The following is a 19,927-nucleotide window of genomic DNA, read 5'->3' as shown; positions in this document are numbered from 1 at the left end:
CGTGACTCCATTGCAACACACTTGAAAGGGTATCCTGGCACCCTAGAGTCACTGATATAGGCATGAGTGTAGTGTGGCATTCAGAAACCTTGAGATGTGCAAAAGTAAAATAACTCAGGTTGACTTTCCAAACTCATCTTGAGTTTTTGGGGTTTGTCTGTCTGGTGTATTTGTTTTGGATTTACGCACAACAACCACGAAATATCACGACACATTTCCAGTAACCTGTCATAGGATTAAACTTTAAAACCATTAATTTAAACACCTTGTTTTTAAGAAGAAAAGACAATACAGAGTAAGTGTACGATAAAGTAGAATGTGGCACAGACTGGAAGTTTTAAACTGCAAATGAAACTTTATTTCACTAAAATCAGCAAAAAAATCAAAAAATCAAATCAACATCTATTTTAAGTATAGCTCTTCTGGAGTTGGAATTATGGTTACAAAAGAGTAGACAAAAATAAAAGGAACAATCTTTTTTAAGTAAACGAAGAGCCGAATCTCTTCTGATTTGAGTACGATTGCCACAAAATTGCAAATGGCTGCATCTTTCGTATAAGCTCCAAAATAAATCAACTTTCGAAAAGAGTTGGTTTACAAACAAATAATCAGATCCATCCACCAAATCGCAATTTATTTGGTAAATAAACTCTAGATAGATAATCTGATGAAAGAGAAGTCAAAGCTTGAATTTCAGCCTTCATTTTAGATGCTGCCATAATTTCCATCTGGAAAAGAAAACCCAGTAGACACTGATATATGTCTGATAACAGCTTGATCCCTAGGGTGATGTCATTGTTAAATAAATTTTAAATAACATTGTTTTCTGGATAAAAATTGTACTAGAAGTTTTGTTGCCATGGCCCTGCATAGTATATTAAGAATTTATTTTATCACAGGTTAATGTGCTTTTTCTCTGTTGAGCTGCATGTAACAGCAAAGTTGCAGCAATTTATCAGCAGCCAGGTGTACCAGAAGAAAAAGCAGCTATGCAGTACTTTTCCTACCAGCTAACCACTCTATTTTAATCTGTTGGAACTGAGCTACATGGCTTAAAGGTACCTGTATATGGGGTATAAATACTTGATCTAAGTGGCAGTTCCTCATGTGCAAGAGGTGTAATGCATTCACAATATTCACAACTGCAAAAAAAAACAAAAACAACCCAAACACGTAATCTCTGTAACATGATCACCATGATGACCAATGGCAGTAAAGCCTAACACGCAGCCAGTCCTTGGCTGGGGAGACTTAAAGCCTACTGATTCAGGGAGACAGCTAGCAGAGGTACTCTTGATCCTGCCCACTTCTAGTGCAGCAAAGCTTTACTGATTCTCCTATGTTAAGAACTCTTTCTAGTCAAAAGGAAGGGATTCTGGTAGATAGGATTTGCCCTCAAGGGATTAAGAACAAGAAAACAATATGATTTATACGTACTTCTTTTTTCCACTGTGGTTGGCAAGCAACATACGGTCTCGTCTGCATACTGTCTAGTTTATTTTGATCTCGTTTAGTAAGTGGAATTAAAGCATCTTTCCGTATATTTAATCTGGAGTAGCACATAAAAGTAATAGCTTGCTTAATAATTAAAACATGACATTGCTTCCAATTTAATTTCTTGTTTTAATCAATTAAAGTGATCTATAAAACTAAACAGGCTTAATTGTCTTTGATTTTGTCAGGTTTCTTGTTACTTTTACTTATGTTTTGTGGTAAAACAGAAGCATAGTTATATTCCTGCTAGAAAATAACTAACCTTTCAACATCAGATGGAAGGAGACCAAGCCACCTTATAGCTGGAATTGTGAGACGGTGGGCTTCAAAAGACATTGACTAGAATAGAAAATGTCAAACATTGTTGTCAGTGTTCCCTTAGCTTGTATTATTTGTCTTTGAGAAAATATTATTGCCTTTCTAGGCCAGAGTAAAATTGTGTAGCAATAGCACTAACTAGATGCCGAAGTAGAATTCCAAATGAAATTCAAGCTGGCAAGAGCAGGGACAGAACAGTGAGGGGGAAGTGGGCATACCCAGAACAGTCGAGAGAAAAGCTCGTGCTCCAGACATGCGCCCTTCCCATAACTAGGAATAACTACTTTTTTATGGTCTAGTCTCTATAGTTTCTTATTCCCTCATCACTGGATTATCTGAGAGTGCCAGTCAAAAATTCAAATCAGCAGGAGCAGAAACAAGTAATGGGAAATATTGTTATGGAACAGTTTTCCATTGGAAAATGCTGATTCAACAAGTCACAATGTTGCATGGCAACATGGTAATTTCATTGCATTTTCCAGTTTAAAGTAAGTAGTCTTCCCTTGGAAACTTGCCTGGTTTCCTGCCAGCTCACCTGCCTCCCTAGCAGTGGTTGAGAACTAGCCAGCACAGTGCTGGGCATCTGGAAAACTTGGGAGCTGTGGCTCTTGGTGGTTCCAGCCTTGCTGCTCAGTGCAAACTTTGGGCTACCAAGTTAGCTACATACCAGAAAGCCTGGAAATGGCTGCCAAGTCATCAAACAGAGAGGGGAGCTTCATAAATTTGTCTTGGAAAAAAAGTGAAACAAGGTATTTTTCAATGAAATAACATAATTCCCATTGCAAGGGGAACTTCAAAATACCAATGTTTTGTTCTGATTCACAATCTTTTATTTTTTAGGGATTTTTCCCCCCATTCTTCCTTCATCCATGGTGTAACCTGTATCCTCTTTTTAGGACAGTGGCCATCTTATGCTAGGCATACCACATTGGCCTAGTACAACAGTGCTTTTTTATCAATTTAAATCCTTTAACCACTAGTAATAATTTGAACATCAAGCATAACTTTCTATTTGTCAGATTTAACAAAATGAGAAATCTGCCATTTTCATCCAGTTGGGTTACTTTTTGCAAAAGCATTTTTTCAAGTGGCCAAACCCTGTTGGGAGAAAATGTATACAGGCATGGGCCTAAAAGTTATTCCTTAGTATTAAACTAAAAACAAGATAGACATACCATTTTTACATTCAAAGCCCTGACATACAAATGCATTAGAAAAAAATTATACTCACCACAGATCCATACTTGTAGATGCACATTATTTCTATACCTAATTTACAGAATACCAAATGTCAAGCTTCTTTGTGTATATTTGGGCATTATTACCCACTGCATTATTTTAGTTTTATGTTTATTTAATTCTATTTACATAACACTAATGTAAAACTGGGGTGGTACAATGATAAGTTGGGCTGTTTTGTTTTACAAATAGCTTTACAACATGTTGTCAAAAATTATACAATCAAAATAGTGGATATTGTGACACATACCTCAGTATATTTAATGTTTCATGCCTAATATGAATAGTGACCATAAAAAAGGAATGGCTACTTGATCTGTCTTTTACATATTGTACCCAGTCTATCATAAAAAAAAAAAATTCTTACTTTTCTAATTGTAATTCAGAATTGAAGAGGTAGTGAACATATATATTTCATACTTTTCATTTACGGAATTTTAAACATTAAATTAATGCATTTTTATTTTAATTTATGAAAATTTTTTTTTTTTCTTTTTACAGCGTGATTATCAGTGTTTTCAAACTTACAATAAATGACCCTGATACTTTGGTAAAAAACAACCAGCCTTGCAAAAAACTATTATAATAATCCAAATGAACACAGGGGGAGTGTCTACACATGCTTTTATGTGTGCCTAAACTTAATGCAAATTAGCCTAATGCACATTAAGGTGATACAGGTGTGTCTCTACACATGCACACACTAAGGTGCATTAACGCAGGTGTGTAGACTGACTTGGGACTAAGTTAGTCCTAAGTCAATGGACACAGACCACGTTAATGTACATTAGTACATCTACATGTTTGCTAATGCCACTTAGCTATTTGCACATAGATTTGATACCAGCTTTATGTGGGTATCAAATTGAGGCTCAACTAGCCTAAAAGCACCATTTTAAGGTGCATAAAGCAGGGTGTGCAGATGTAGATGTGCACCCTTAATGCAGCTTAAATTGGGCTAATGTGCATTAAATGTGCATGTGTAGACCGCCCAGGATATTTTAACATTAAACGGTCCCACTGAAGTACATTGCAAAAAACTCATTGACTTCAGTTGCATAAGTATTTCACCTATTAACTGTGGGAGTGCATGATAATTTCTCTCAATCTACTTCCAAAACAAACCAATGTAGTATACAGTTGGGCTCTGTTAAAATATAATATATAATTAGCCAAGAAAACTCTTTCATACACACATATTTTACATTTAGACCATTGTTTGAACAGTCAACAGTGTGCTCTTAAGCATGGTTAGTGTCTTTAGTACTTTATTGTCCTAAAGAAAACAGAATATGCTATACTACGCAGTGGAATGTACTACAGGATAAAACACTACTATTCTAGTGTTTATTTTCTGTAAACTAGGACACTGAGAACACTTTTTGTGAAATAAAAAAAAATTCCTGTCCAAATTGATGATTTACTTAGGAGCTTAAGTGAGATATTTTGGGTTCAACTTTTGTTTTTCTCTTTATGATTATCATTTACATTTATAATTTGGTTATAATTTTCTGACTTGAAATACTTGTAATTTATCATTCTAAATATTAAAAATCCCTAAACATTTTAATGCTGCTTTTTAATCAAAAATCTTTCTCATTAACAGCATTATGGAGAGAAAATTCACCCTGTTACATCTTAATGTGGTTCAAATCCCAAATAATTATTATCATGTGTTAGTATTAATTATGGAGTCTCCAGCTTCATTAAAACACAGAAGAGCTACTGAGCTGCAGATTTTTTCAATGGAATTTCATGATGGTACCTGGCTGAAAAAGTCATGTCCATATAGGAACAGGGGAAAGCAGATAATTTATTTTAGCATCTCATGTTTTATACCTCCTTTTCAATGGTACCATTTCCCTTTTAAGTGTTAATTATAAACCTTCAAATTATCTGGGGTCATAAATCTGTTAAACCAAACTATAACTTAATTTGGAAAAGTTTGTATTAGGTTTTATCCAAATTCTACATAGCAGAGCCTACAAGTAACTACCATGTGGATCTGCATCCATAAGAGTGAAAATGGGAGTTTGAAATGTATCCCACAGCTTTCTGACCAGAAGCCTTGTGTTCAGATCTGGGACTCCTTTTCCCTAAGGAAACAAAAGAAAATCAGGGGTGTTTTCAAATAATTAGAACAAATCTGAGAGCACACATTCCTTGGCCTGCCAAAAAACTTCAGCAAAAACTTTTATCCTACAGATACTGTATAGCTGCCTCCATTCTGGCTCCATAATAAAATCACAAAATATTGTGGCAGATGTCCTGAATGACAGGCACCATAAAGGAAGTGAGGAAATGTGTAACTTATGGGAACTACCAAGATTCAACAATGTATATGAAGATAGTCTCAAAATAAAATGTCCCCTGGTGCTTTCATATTGACACAAATTGAATAGATAAGAGGGTCTGAATACAGTTGGTCTTAGCTGATAATAAGCGTATGTCCAATATGCTGCATGTGGGTACCTCTAAGGCAGTGGTTCTTAACCTTTTCAGACTTGAGGCATCCCCTCAGAAAATGTCAGCTGTTTTCACTCAGTTTTTGACTACGGAAAAATAATAGAACAATTCTTCTGTTGCAAGGAATTCAGAAAGACCACAACAGGTCCAATTGCTTTTAACACTATGGATCTTATCTGAAATCTGTGGGTGTTTTCACATGTGCTCCAGGGGCTGGTGGTGGGAGTGGAGGAGGATGCTTTAATTAGAGCAGCTCCAAGAGCCTCTCTAATTAAAGTGCCTGCAGCATCTTGTGTATCATCATTCCCACACTTCAACAAGTTTTAAAGCATCTCCTTTCATTGAGTCTGCTCTGATGTGCTGTAATTACATATAGTGTGTTAGAGCAGCCTCCCTGCATGTCTACAGGCACCCTATGGGTTTATCTTGTGAATCTTTGCACACGTAATAATGCTAACATTATTGTGTGCCACAGCACCCTGGTTAAGAATCACTGCACTAAAGTGTAGAGGAGGTAAGCTGATTTCCCTCCAGTAGTCAAAATTTGCTCCACAGTTCCCAGCTGTACAGTCCCACAAATTCTGCAGATTCTGTTACCCTTTCAATACAGTCCTCTAAACTGGGTGTGGCCAACCTGTGGCATGAGTGCCACAAGTGGCACAGCAGCCTGTGTGTGTGGCATGTCACAGGTTAGAGAGGACAAACAGAACAGCAGCAGATAGGGGAGGAAACAGGAGGCAGAGCAGGAAAGCAGGCAGGAAGCACGGGGCAGGGAGTACAGAGTACAGAGTCAAAAGCAGACCAGCAGTGGACAAGGATCAGAGTGGCATTCATGGAGCATGCCAGGCTAATTTGTGACCTGCCTACCAAAAAGGTTGGTCCTCAGTGCTCTGCAGTAACTCACAAATTCTGCCATGCCACTTTCATATTGTAGCACAATAGGTTTACTAGAGTTAGTAGCCTAGAGATTTAAAGAAGAATAATTTTAAAAGCCATTCTGAGCTAGAGCAGGAGTGTTACAGGTCAGCTGCTGTCCAGTGGGAAAAGCCGACAGACATAGTAGAGGTGTATAAAGGAACATAGTTGTCCCACGTCAATGGAATGAAAAGCATTATAGGTGATGAGTTAGATATGCAGATCAGAGTGTGGGGAACACAGGAACTTCTCAGTTATCACACAGAGTGCCAACTCTGTTCTTATTTGTCATAATTACCAGGCAGACCACCCCTCTATTCCGTTCCTGGACTCTCTAAGCCCACTTTCTTCAGGTTTTAGGAGGGTGGAACAACACACAATTGTTAGACCCCCTACCAATATACATTTTAAGTCTCTCTTGATAGCTAGGTTACATAGCAATATAATCAAGAGTCTTACAGAAGGCTTCCTATTGTATTCATAACATTATTACATATCACCTGAACTTTTAAGACAGAGACCATACCAAAATATCAGGAAACTCTTCGTTGATATTAAAATATGCTAAATCAAATAGATGAAATCCAAATCCGGGCAATCTCAAAACAAACCCTTAATGTACGGATTAATTTAATCAACTGTAATGCCTTCTTTTAATAGTGTGTCTGTCATAGGATCATAAGATTTAAAAAAAAAAATACTATGCTGCATATTCCATGTTCCATACAGTTACTTGGTGAAATGATAGTACTAATGACAGTCTTATTTGCTTAAAGTTTATAGCAGAAGTGCTTGCAAAATATATATTTTCAAATATGTATAAGAACATTTTTCTTTGAAAAAAACCCTCTTTTCCTTAGTTTTAACTATCATTCTGTTCTTCTCCATTTTTTTATTATTATGTTAATGGTGGAAAATTCTGGCATTAGAGATGACTCACTAATTTGAATACATGTTTTTAACACTGTTTGAAAATCACTGCAATGTTACCATATTGTTCTTAGTTCTAGATATACAATATGAAATGTCAGCATACCGTAATCATTATGCACGGGGACAGTTTATTGCAGAAGTCATCATCCAGAAGCCTCTGAAAAGTGGCATCTTTTTCTACAATTAGTATAAATTTTGCATCTGAGATCAAATCTTTCATACTAAGGTTAGCAACCTGTAAAATGAAATTTGTGGCATTCTACTGCTTTAATCAACCAAAAATGAATGCTCTAATATACATGTTTTGGAGCCAAAGGCAGTTCTCATAACTCAGTCTCAGAGCCAACAAGTGCAGAAAAAAATTACCAAAACATTGTTTAACTTGGAATATTCTTTGTTTATACTTCATTTTTTTAGTCTACAACTAGAGTTCTTGCTTAAAGGATACTTCTAATTCCTTGAACATTAGACGGCACAGGGACTGCCTAAAATAACAAAAATGAAATTAATCATTTTAAATAGAGAAAATGATATATTTTAAAATAACAACATTGGCTAATGAAGGACAAAATTACATCCTGAAACAACCATTCATCTTTTTACATACAGACTTATTCTTAACACCTTTAGTGTTTTATAGGCATACTTAATCTTATATATCCTGCTGTGAAAAATGGGCATGTAGAGATCCTCCTTCAACAATAAGGCACATTTCAAAAATGCCTTCTATGTGCTACTTCCATGCAGAATCACTCATTATGTAATCATTATGCAGAGAGCAACGCATCTTCCATTTTCATCTGTCTCCGCCAGGAAGAAAGCCATGCAATGTGAAGCTAAGTTAAGGCATGTTTAAAATGTTTGTTAAAGATCTCTGCAATGGATATTTAAATTCCTTTTGTTAATCTGTCCTGTGAGTTTGTTTTATATTTGCAAGTCTATCATAGCAGATACCCTGAGATACGGTAAAGTTTGCTTCATATTTCATATTAGGATTTGAGCCAACCTGGCAAGCATATGGATGAGAAAACAGGAACTGGAAGAAGCACTTGGCAAAATAGTTTGTATATATTGAAGTGTTTGGTTTTCTTTTATTTCTTACTTCAACATCATTACAGGTGCCAATGTGGAACAACTCAACGAAGAAATCTGAGAAGCTGTAGAGCACAACTAACAATGAGGAACTTTAAGGTTCTGACTCAAACAACAAAATGGTGATAAGAGAGATGAGGTTCTCTCCTGATTTTTAAATAACCCACTTGTGCCTAGAACGGGCAGAGTTTTCCAGGGTAAAGCTAGGAGTCAGAAAATCTGACTTCTGTTCCTGGCTTTGTTTCACAATTGAAATCATTGGGTTACACTGGTGTAAAACTTGTGTAAATAAACATACAGCTGGGTTAGATGCAGAGATTCCTTCCCGGCTTGATTTACTATTTGGTCTGCACTACTTCTAGTAGAGATCCTAGCAGCATGCCAATTTCAAAGCTCCTAGAAAATGGGGTCACAGCCATGCAAAAGAACTGATCTCCTTTGCTTCCAGCAAACCACTGTGACACAGGAAACTCCAATACAAAGCACCTCTTGGGCAAAGCAGCCACTGGTAGAGCCCCCCTCACCCCAGGCACAAATTATGTGTCAACCTCTGTAGAACAAATATGGTAGAAGGCAGTACAAACAGTTTGCCTATCTCAAGGGATAAGTGCTCCTGTTGAGCATAGACTGGAGTCCTGAAATTACAGTATTATAGCAGGTAGTAGTTACATTTACAAGGACATTTAAAAAGTGAAGGGAAACTAATTTTGCAGTGTTTTCTCATGCAAAACTTCTTCTGTACCCCATAGGAACGTTAAGGGTATATGCTTTGTAGAAACTTGGCTTCAGTCTTGAGGGCTTACAAGTATAGCAGAGGCTAAGTTTTCTGTAAGCACAGTTGTACATGATAAACTAGGATATATAGGAAATCAGCAAAATACGAACATAAAATATTACTGTTACTGTTAGTAATACATACTGTTGCACTGCAGGTACAATTCACTTTTGTTCCATCTTCCTCAGTATAACTTAAGTTACCAGCAATGCAACCTTTAGTTGTAGACATCTGAAAAAATTGCAGCAGCTCAAGTTTTATATACTATATTGGAAATTATAATGTAAATTCTGTACATAGGATAGGAAAAAATGGTGTCAACTAGAAAATCTGAGCAGAATGTGCTCAGTTACTAACCACTGCTGTCATAATCATAATAGGTAGATTTGGAGGCAATTCAATCTAAAAATAACATAAATTATTGTTTGTGTTTACAGGGGAAATATGCTCACAGATTAGAAGGCATGAGGCAAAAGTAACTTTTGAATATTTTCTGTCGATTATCACCCACATCCATTACAATAACACAGTTTTTATTTCCAAAAAAATTAGTTTGCCATTTTTTAACTAATCATTACCTTACTTTTTCAGTTTCTTGAATAATGAAATTAATGATTGTAAAACACTAACAATAAACAGACTTACTATATGTAGACTTCTTCTCGGTATCTTTAGCATGCAGGAAATGTCATTGACTATATTATCCACAATACTCTGGTTACCAAATAGTTGGGGATCGGTGTAGTATATATCTCTATTGAGACAGAATATTGTATATGTAATAATAAACTAATTTTTATGCAATGATGATAGTCATAGGATTCTGAGATTGCAAAAGAATGTTTTAATAGACCATGAATCAATCTGAAACGTTGTACCTACAAAAAAGTGTTGTCTAACAGATTAATATCTAAGTTATTTGTTTATCATAATACAATTCTCAAAATAATTCATAAAATGCTTCTTATAATTTTGATTTTCAGTTACAGAAACTCAACATATTACCTTTTAGTTGCGTAAGTATTGTTCTGTACCATCTTATAAATCATGGATAATATTTTAAGAATTACAGCTGGAAAAGAAAAAACCATTGCATATTTTTAACTTATAAAGCATTAAAATAGAGAATAAACAAGTTCAATTACATTTTGAATGCAAGCTTTCTGCATAAGATCTTATTCTGAAAGTTTCTTCTTCAGGTTTTCCAATTATCACTCAGCTGCTTGGGAAGGTGCGTGTCCACTCACTAATTAGGTGCTGGTTACAAGAAGTGACAGGCTGTCTCCTCCTCCAGTTTTTTAAAGACATGTGCTCTATTTTGAGGCCTCTCAAAACGTTTCCTTAGTTGATTAATATTTTATCAAGCAGAAAAAGAAAAGTGTTCCTGGATTAATAGGGCATAGCCAATCAGTCTGTCAGTTACATTTTCATGACCTGAGAAGAGGGCAGTACAAGGCTATCTAAACCACATGAATCTTCTATAGACCAGCAGCCATAGAGATTGCTATTTACTCAATTACTCTTTTTTAATAGGAATGCTCCTTTTTGATTACTATGTATTTCCACTACTATTAACACTGTGTTTTAATAGAAAAGTAGAAAGTTAGTTAAGGATTGGCAGTTAAAAGATACAGTTTATGTTTATTGGATGTATGCACTTTTAAAGACTCCCAAATAAAATTGTATGATAAACAAATCTAAAATCCAAGGAAAAAATTGTCAGACTTTTTAAAAGCTTAACTTTTTAAACTTACCAAATTTTGGTGCTGATTTAGGACAGTCACTTCTTATTTTTCTTGTAGTACAATGAGATATCATTTGTAGGCCTATGGACTCTGTAAACCTGAGATGTTTGTGAACAAATAAAAATTTAAAATTCTAAAGATATGATTAGTTATTCATTGCCTAAGAAATCATAATAAGGCCCCTTTACTCAATCAGATCTTCCAGGGCCATTCTCAGGCCCCATGCAGATAGATCCCTGTTAATACCAGGCTGAAACTATCTGGAAAGCTACTGTCATTGGCTATGTGGGGATGACCAAGGAAAATGAGGTCTCAAGAATCCCTGCTGGCCAGATAAATGAATTCACTATCACACCCCTGAACTTATCCAGCTATACTGACACTTTTAATTCAATAACATGCTTATTATTTCCACCCAGTTATTCAAAATTATGAAAAAACTAAAAGAATTATTTTAGATGGCTACCGGTATTAGCAAAGCACCTCAGTCCCTCTCTATAACTATGTCCATGGGAAAACATTTTGTTTTCTGTTGTCTCAAGACAGATTCATGTGATGTCTTCTTGTCAGTTCCACAGTTTCAGATTTGAAGGGCTCTAGATGTGCAAAGGGAGCATGTTGCATAATGTTTTTTCTTAATACCACTTTTTTATTATAAGGTAAAAAAATACGTCTATAATTTTTCTTATTCCTATCAATTTTTTTTGCCTGAGACATATTTTCCCCACAGGAGTTCTGAGTATATTAAAATATTTGAAAACAGATAACCGGTATGCTTTAAAAGTATCAGTGTCAATATAACCATAAAAGTTTATGATACACCAACATAATTTGTATTTCTTCTTTTGTAAAATGCATTGCTTCTCACATCCTTTGGGTGGCAGAAGACACCACACAGCATATGGATATGTAAGGGAAAAAATGGATAAGCTGAACAACGTAGCACTATGCCTTTCAATCCTAATTATTTACTATTATTTTGTAACTTCACTGATAAATTGAAGTATCATCTTTATACCCCAGAGAACACAGAAGGCTCCATTGTTTTAAAAGTGTCAGTGTTAGACTTATTAATAATTACTAGGGATGTATTTGGTAGTCATGTTGGTCTGAGACAAAAAGAAATGCAAAACTCTAGAACTCTTCATTTAGAGATGATACCTTTTATTAGACCAACTAAGACATTGCAAAAAAAATTGTCTTTTTCTGCAAGCTTTTGAGCTCACATGCCCTTCATCAGGCTCAGGGGAAATTAAAGATGGTAAAAAGTCCCTACAGATAGGAAAAGGCACATTTTTTTGCAATTTCTTAGTTGGTCTAGTAAAAGGTATCATCTCTGAACCAAGAGTTCTAGGTTTTTACATTTCTTTTTGTCTCAGACCAATATGACTACCAGATACATCCCAGAAACATGGAAGATGCTGAATTTTAGCCCATTGTGGATTTTAAACTTCATTGCTGAACAACAAGAAAGATTTCTACACCATCCTGCTTGCCATCTGATACTACCAGGGAAGGAATCCTGCCTGATCTTCACAACAAAGAGTAACTCACGAAGATACTCTTAGAGGCCTCCACCTTCAGCTTCCTCTGTGCAAAAATGAAGTTTATATCCTACTTATGGGGACTTTTTACCATCTTGAACTTTCCCTGAGCATGATGAAGGGTGTGAGCACCCAAAAGCTTGCAGAAAAAGATTTTTTTTTTGCAATTTCTTAGCTGGTCCAATAAAAGGTATCTCTGAACAAAGAGTTCTATATTTTTGCATTTCTTAATAATTACTAGTTATCCTATAAAGATAATAGCGCCAAAACTGCACATGGTGATTTACAGTTAGTATATTTAGTAATGAAAGTTATGAAAATCTCCCAAACCCATTGCATTTGTCTTTTTATGCAGAAAAAGCTCTGTTGCTCTTGGGCTGCAGCACCGCAGAGAAATATTTCTGCCTTTCACTTGCATGCCCAATACACTCCACCAGATTGACATCATATGCCATAATGTATGAAAAATCCTGAATTTAGGGAGCAGTAGGTAGAGGGAATTCAGAAAAGAACTGATCTTGGATTATGTCAAACACTGAGCAGTGTTGCTTGGCTTCCTTTTCACTGCAGCAGAAAAGTTTCCTCTTGAATCTTCTTACCACAGCTACAGAATACTTTCCCTCTGTGAAGGAGGTACAGTTGGAAAGGGAAAGTACTGTAGGACCAAGTTTATTCATTTTTAGGCAATGTTCCTACTGGTGTTTTTGCAGAATACCAGTATGGAACTGTCTCTGCTGTAACCATGTTAACCCTGCAGTGCCATTGTAGTTTGGAACTCAATTTACCTATTCCCCCAGCGCGTTTGGGGTTTTCTTCTTCTTTGCTTCCTTCCTAATTTTCATAGCAGAATATAAGTGCCTAGTGTAATGGCAGCTTTACATCTGAGATTGGAATTTGGCCCACCATAAATAATGGTTCAGTTATTTTTAATTGGTTGACAACCCCCCTATTTTAACACGGTGTAACACTGACTTGTTTTCTACATTTCCCTCCCTGTATGGTTTGATAGCAAATAACAGCTTATATATGTTTTCCCACCTTGGAATGTCAGTATCCTCAAGATCACTAAGCTTTGTAATACGATTTAAATTTTACTGACATCTTAGGACATAAAACATTTATATCTACTTGATAATATAAATATGCTTGGTTAACTGAGGGTACATCTACTAGATGTGCTCTCAGTTAACCAAGGATATTTATATTATCAAGTAGTCTACACGTACGCATACATTGGGAGCAAATGTAGTCCTAGTGGGAGCAGTTGAGTCGAGGGCTGCTCCTGTCCTCCTTCCATGATCTGCCCCCCCTGCACAGCCAGGGGGAGCTCCAGGCTCCCCCAGTGCCAGTCCCAGTCTCAGGCTGGCAGGAAGCAGGGAGGGGCAGGGGGTCAGGCCTGAATGCCAGGGAGTGGGGAGGAACTGTCTGAGAGCAGGGGACAGCTCCTGGCCATGTGGAGCTTGGGATCACAGCCTGGTTCAGCAGTGCTGGCTTGGGGCAATGCCCCATGGCAAAGCAGTGCTCTGAGCTCTCCCCTTGCTTTGCTTGCTGAGGGGACAGGGGAGGTCTCTGTCCCTGGTCCCAGTGCTGCTCAGCTCCAGGCTCCCCCCAGGAGCTGGGAGCTGAGTAGAGCCAGGACAGGGGAGCTCTCTGTTCCATCCCCCCCAAGCCTAACCCCCACCCCCGGTCCCAGCACTGCTTAGCCCCCTCCCTGTCCCTACTGGGACTAAGGACAGAGAGCTCCTCCAAAGTGTTAATGCATGTGAGTTTACTATACTTTCTCATACTCTTATTTTATAATGTGGGTTCACTTATTAGCATCTCTCCAACCTTACTGCTTTACATACCTTTTAATGTAGGACACTTGGAGATGCTGCAGGACAAGGAAGATATCATCTAGGCTTTTTTAAACCCACTAGATTTCCTGAAAGTAAATCTTGTCAGGCTCAAGAATCTTCAGTTGAAATACAAATCCATAGAAAAATATTGTTCCACAGGCAATGTGTATAGCTAGAATGTAACAAGTGTTGAAGCTTATTGTTTTTCTGTTAAGTGAGTGTGCTGGTGTGAGTAGAATATGAGAGAGTGTTTCAAAGTCTGAGTTTACTTTTATTTTGCTGCCAATTCACTCAAAATAGATCAAAAAAGAACAAGACATAGAGGGGAGAAGAGATTTGACAAGAAGAGAGGAAGCAAGATGTGGTTAGAGTAGAAAAAGTTTGTATCATAAAACAGGTAAAGGAATGGGAGACTAAACATAGCAGAAAAACAGAGAAAAGGAAAGTAGAAAAATAGAGAGCAGCGTTTCCAACCTGGACCAGGTTTCTTAATCAAACTATGCAATCCACTGAGATAAAAAGTATGTCCTATATCAAAGGGTCTGTATATCAATAAGACTGGAGAGATGCTTATAAAACCTGTGTTTTCTCTTCCCTCCAGAAAATGATAATCTAATTTTCTCTGTATGACCTCTTTTTCTCCCACTTTTTATTATTATGACACTTTCCCTTCCTAGCCGTCTTTCTCAGTTACACGACCTAGTGGGATAATGGTTCTTGGTGCACAGTGACTGTTAAAGGTTTTTTAACAGCTTCCAGCTTTGAGGGCTTTTTTAACAAACAAATTTAATTTGTGACCCTATGGTTCATGAAGCTACATAAAGTGAACTTTCTTGAAGATCTTTAAGGAAACCATTCAATAAGTATTGTGGAATTTATATTAATCAAATATACATCATCTATAACTATAATACCTACTGTATATTTCCCCAATCTGATCTGTTTTCCAGGATGAGAACAGGTGCTTCATTTCTAGCCAAACTTGTAACTATATCCTGCATAACATTTTCTATTGCTTCAAGAACTTCAGTACTGAAACAATGAAAATTAATGACACTTTTGTATTAATGAACATAATTCCTCTCCCACCTATTATTTATTGCCACCTTTTACCTTCCTGAAAATCATATTTTTTTGCAAAGTGTTATTGTTTTAAATGTGCACAACAACACAGTCTACCACTCATACTTTCCTGAACTTTGTCTAGCATAGTTTCCCTAGAACCCTATTCCACACGCATGACTGAATTCAGCACATTTTCATTCACTCCTCATACCATCACATTTTTAGCCAGCTGAACTTTTAGACCAACTGGTTGGTTTGAGACTAATGATTAATGGTTTGGTTTAAATGATGTAATATTGGCTTTGGCTATGATCTCTGTTAACTTGTTTTTAAATGCTGTAAATTGCAAAAATGTTCAAGAGTACAAATACTTCCTGTTGTACCACAGCACATTAACCTTTTGATCTGCTGCCTTGAACGAACTGTTGAGGTTTTTAATTATATGAAAGCTTTGGCTCGATAGACGCACTGTGAAAAGAATAAAATGCATGTCTTGCACCTAAATAGACAAACTAACCAGGCATCAAATTCCATATAGCAAAATAGTAGGTTGGTCTGAGTGTTATGACAGATGCCTTTTATTTTCATAAGCAATCTGATTCCAACATTTGAGCTGTCCTTAAAATTACAAGTGCACTGTATGCCAGCATAAATCTAGGTAGGAACAAGAGAATAGACCAAATGTATTTTAGCTCAAAGTCCAAACTGCAACGCCCAAATCTGTCACTAGCCAACAAACTAAGGAAGACTATCACCTAAACATAAACATTCACAGTCAGGAAATTAATTATCCATACCAGCATTTTAAAGTTTGTACAGAATAATCTAAATTTCCTCACCAGTGTCCTTAAGAAACATTATGGTAATATTACAACCTTTCATTCACTAGCTGAACATGCTTCTTCCATTTCATATCTCAGGGTATGGACTTACATACTTCTGGAGCAGTTTGATGAGAACATTTCAAGAGGGCAGCAGCTGCTATGCTCCAATTGTTATGTGAGGACAAGTCAAGAACAATACAAATGTAGCAAAACTGTTTCTATTTCAGTAGTTTCATCTCTGTCCTCATTTTTATGAATACAGTTTTAGAAGGTCTAAGATTTCTTTTAAAAACACTGTTTAATACTATTAGGACCTTGGTATTACTAAAAATGCTACAGCTAGCAAAGATAGGTATGCATTACTTTCATTTTACAGATGTGGAAATGAAACAGATATATTAAGCAACTTTCCTAAGGTCAAATAGTACGGCATATGAAAAGTGAAAAAAAATAAAAACGCATGATCATGCACCCAATGTATAAGCTCATTTCCCATTGTAAAGCTGCTGCATAATCACATCCTAGTTCTCTCGAATCTCAGATTCCTTCACATTTAAACTCTCTAAAACTTTTTGGTTTCAATGGAAGTATGGATAGATATAGTCAGTCATTCGAAACTATGGCATTGTCTTGTTGCTCAGGTGTACCTTTATAGATAGGCCCTACTGACTTTACCAAGCTGTTTGGTTGTATTTCTTTGGCTCTAAGGAATATTTCAGGTGAGCCTTGAAGTTTGCTATAGATCTGCACAAATCAGACTCTTTTACTCAGACTATTTATCTTCCCATTTCATTTAGTAAAATGTATCATCTGCTCTATGCTGTCAATTGGGAAGGCCGGATTTATTTTCTAGCCTAATTTATTGCTTTCTGGGCCAGCAGAGGCTGGAGGTACTCCAAAGGAGGGACAGGAGGGTGAGACTAGCTCTTTGTAACCTTGACATATATTCTCTTCTCCCTTTCATTGCCCTTCAGGAGATGAACTAAATATTAATTTAATGAACTCTATGTTAAACAGGACGAGGTATCATAGATCAAGAAAGGGCCTGTCAGCTTGCCTCTGGCAGGTCGAAGTAGTTTTGGTATGGCCCAAGGAATCATTTGAAATGATTATGCCATAAAAGAATAAAAATACCTAAAAACCTAATTTTCCAGTATCTTTAGCAAGCAATGTTATGTAGACTAGACGCTAGACTCGCTCCACATGAAAAACTGCAATTGACTACACTACTACGTTTCTTGCACACTTAAACAACTGATCTTCAAACTGCCCAAACCAATGTATTTCTTCATACCCTACTATCACATAGCCCAGGAGCTGTCGCAGCCAAGTTAAGTTTTATTTCAGATTAAACTGGCAAGATTGTCCATTTCTGTTTCAGCAACTGAAACTGAGAGCCTTGCACTGAAACGCCACATGTAAAGGGAGCCTTGGACCTTTTTTTGCAAGTGTGTCTGAGACAAAAGATTTTCAATTATTTACCTGCCCTCTCAGCCAAACTAATAAACTCAGCTTAAAATTTATGGCATTGCAACAGACATCTTTGATACTAAACATTGTTATTTAGCGCTGGCATGTGGCAGCACGAGTGAAACCTGATGCTGGGGGTGCTGTGTCATTTTATTCCTCCAGAGAAAGGCTTTATGGCTGGCTCCTGGGTTGCTCTAAGTCAAGGAGGACATACTGTATGTATCATAGTGCAGGGACCTATTTTCCTTATGGGGATTAAAATGAATGATCCAGTTAAGGTGAATTCAGTGCTGCAACCTTTTTTTTTCCTAGAAGGAGTGCATCTCACACACCGGTATGAAAGCAGTGAGATGCTGTCCGTAGGCCGTATCAAAAGCACCACTTTTGTCTGCAGTGTATTTGTTGTGAGACAACATGTCCCTCCTATTGGCATGGACAAACTGGGTCAGAATGTGCAGTGGTATAGTTGCCTGTATCACCTGTATCATGGAAGGCATATATGGACATCTTTGGTAACCTCACCATGTTTTACCTAGTGATTTGGCAGCTGTCACTAGAGGGGCCAGGTTCCCTCACCAGGGAAGCCCTGTGCTGGGGCAACAGGGACCAGTCCTGCTTCCCGGCGAGGGAGGAAGACATCCCAAAGCTCTCTCAGCAGTGCAATTAAAATCAGTTATATGGGCATTGAATATCCAGGTGTCTCCTCCGCCTCAGCCCCAGGAGCAGGAGGAGCGCGGAGCCTCTGCGGGAGCAGCAGTGTAGAATTAACAGCTTTTCCTGCCTTTTCTGACTAACGGCTTTTCCCTCCTTTTCTGACTGACCACAGGTGTTTCCTGCCCTCTCCAATCACTGGCTTTCCCTCCTGGTCCTGACCAACTTGTGGCTTTTCCCGCCTTTTCTGGCTGACCAACGGCCTTTCCCGCCTTTTCTGTCTGACCAACGGCCTTTCCCGCCTTTTCTGACTGTCCCGATGGATGCCTCTCCCCACCTTTGCTGACCGTCCACTGGGTTTTCCCACCTTCTTAACTAGCCAGCAGCTTCCTCCCCACTTTATGACTGATGGCCTTTTGCACTTAAATTCAGTAGCCTGGGAGCAAGGGCTGAGAAAAGCATGTGCTCACTGGTCCCTGATTGCCCTAAATTGACCTTTCCTGCCTGGCAAGGTGGCAGACATGGCAGGCTTCTTAACAAGCAGTGAGAAAAGCTACCATGCAAGAGGACTGGGGAGATAAGAAGTGAGCTTAAGAAAAGTGCCTCACACCCAGAAAAAGTAAAAGATTTTCTCGGCGGAGGGAAAGAAGTGGATCCTAGGAACTGAGAGGAAAGCAGGGTGCAAGAACAGGTGCCTACATCTGTGCAGACAACCTCTGGCCAGCTACTACTCCCTAGAGGCATTACAAGTGCAAGAAAGTGCAGCCCCCATGTCACAGAAAGCGCGACAGGCAGGAGGAGGGAAGGGTCTAGGGAAAGGTCCTCACATGGTTTATCAGAGATGAAGTAAGAGAAATACAGGGGGGAAGAGGACAAAGAAGGGATGCGGAAAATTGCACTGCACTATTATCAGCCCAAAGTGTTCAGAAATCATAAGACAGGCATCCCTCCCTGCCTTGCAAAGACAGCGAACAACCTAAAATCCTGAGATTTAAAAAAAAAAAGCATTTGGATTTGTTTAGTTGCCTTTGGGGTTTAGAATCCGCACTGGTGATGTTGTTGAAGTTTTCTCCACAACCAGCACATCGGAAAGTTACTTGAGAAAAGCAAAACCAAAAAGCAAACAAGCAAAGACCCCCACCCTGATGCTGGGATTATTTCATGCTGTTTTTTCTCTTTTCAGTTTTTAATCTGCTTATTCGACTTCTGTAATGTCGACTTCAAACTGGTCCTTGTCACTGCCAGAAGAGAAGTGGCAGTTTTGAAAACTGGTTAAGAGATTTCATAGATTCCATAGACATCAGGGCTGGAAGGGACCTCAGGAGATCATCGAGTCCAGCCCCCTGCCATCGAGTCCAGCCCCCAGATAAGTGCATGGAAGATGTATCTATGTTAGGGATCTTTTTTGGTTTTTCACTCCGCTGTTGCTAACAGTGGTTTTGCTGCACTGTAATTAATAACAGAGATATGTTTGTGTAGTTAGGTGCCAGCAGCATTTTAAGCGCAGGGTTGCTTAAACTTGTCCTGAGCAGAGCTGGATGAGATGGTGCTTAAAATG

General features: G+C 37.8%; 1 protein-coding gene across 1 annotated transcript; it reads right to left on the bottom strand.

The window, feature by feature from the left end:
• Positions 1-160: 160 nt before the first annotated feature.
• SPO11 (SPO11, initiator of meiotic double stranded breaks) lies at positions 161-19,349 on the bottom strand. The gene is made up of 13 exons (XM_019548172.1): positions 18,251-19,349; positions 15,278-15,391; positions 10,987-11,075; positions 10,238-10,304; positions 9,878-9,986; positions 9,377-9,463; positions 7,814-7,850; positions 7,469-7,578; positions 5,048-5,147; positions 3,044-3,081; positions 1,757-1,833; positions 1,438-1,549; positions 161-728 (listed from the first exon to the last, which is right to left on the bottom strand). The coding sequence occupies exons 1-13, from the start codon at positions 18,355-18,357 to the stop codon at positions 609-611; spliced, it is 1,167 nt and encodes a 388-aa protein (XP_019403717.1). The 5' UTR covers positions 18,358-19,349; the 3' UTR covers positions 161-608.
• Positions 19,350-19,927: the final 578 nt, after the last annotated feature.

This window comes from Crocodylus porosus, unplaced genomic scaffold (genome assembly GCF_001723895.1).
Source record: "Crocodylus porosus isolate Cpor-Errol unplaced genomic scaffold, CroPor_comp1, whole genome shotgun sequence".
In the NCBI taxonomy this organism is placed as follows: domain Eukaryota; kingdom Metazoa; phylum Chordata; order Crocodylia; family Crocodylidae; genus Crocodylus; species Crocodylus porosus.
Note: the sequence above shows the minus strand (reverse complement) of the source record. Positions and strands in the feature narration are given on the sequence as shown.

Bases quoted from the DNA above. Each gene is read 5' to 3' on its own strand.
- SPO11 (XM_019548172.1), bottom strand. From the start codon at position 18,357: ATGTCTTCCTCCCTCGCCGGGAAGCAGGACTGGTCCCTGTTGCCCCAG. The intron at 7,579-7,813 runs GTATCCTTTAAG...TTAGTATGAAAG, and splicing joins TAATGTTCAAGGAATTAGAA to ATTTGATCTCAGATGCAAAA. The intron at 5,148-7,468 runs GTATGCTGACAT...TTGTTTCCTTAG, and splicing joins CCCCGTGCATAATGATTACG to GGAAAAGGAGTCCCAGATCT.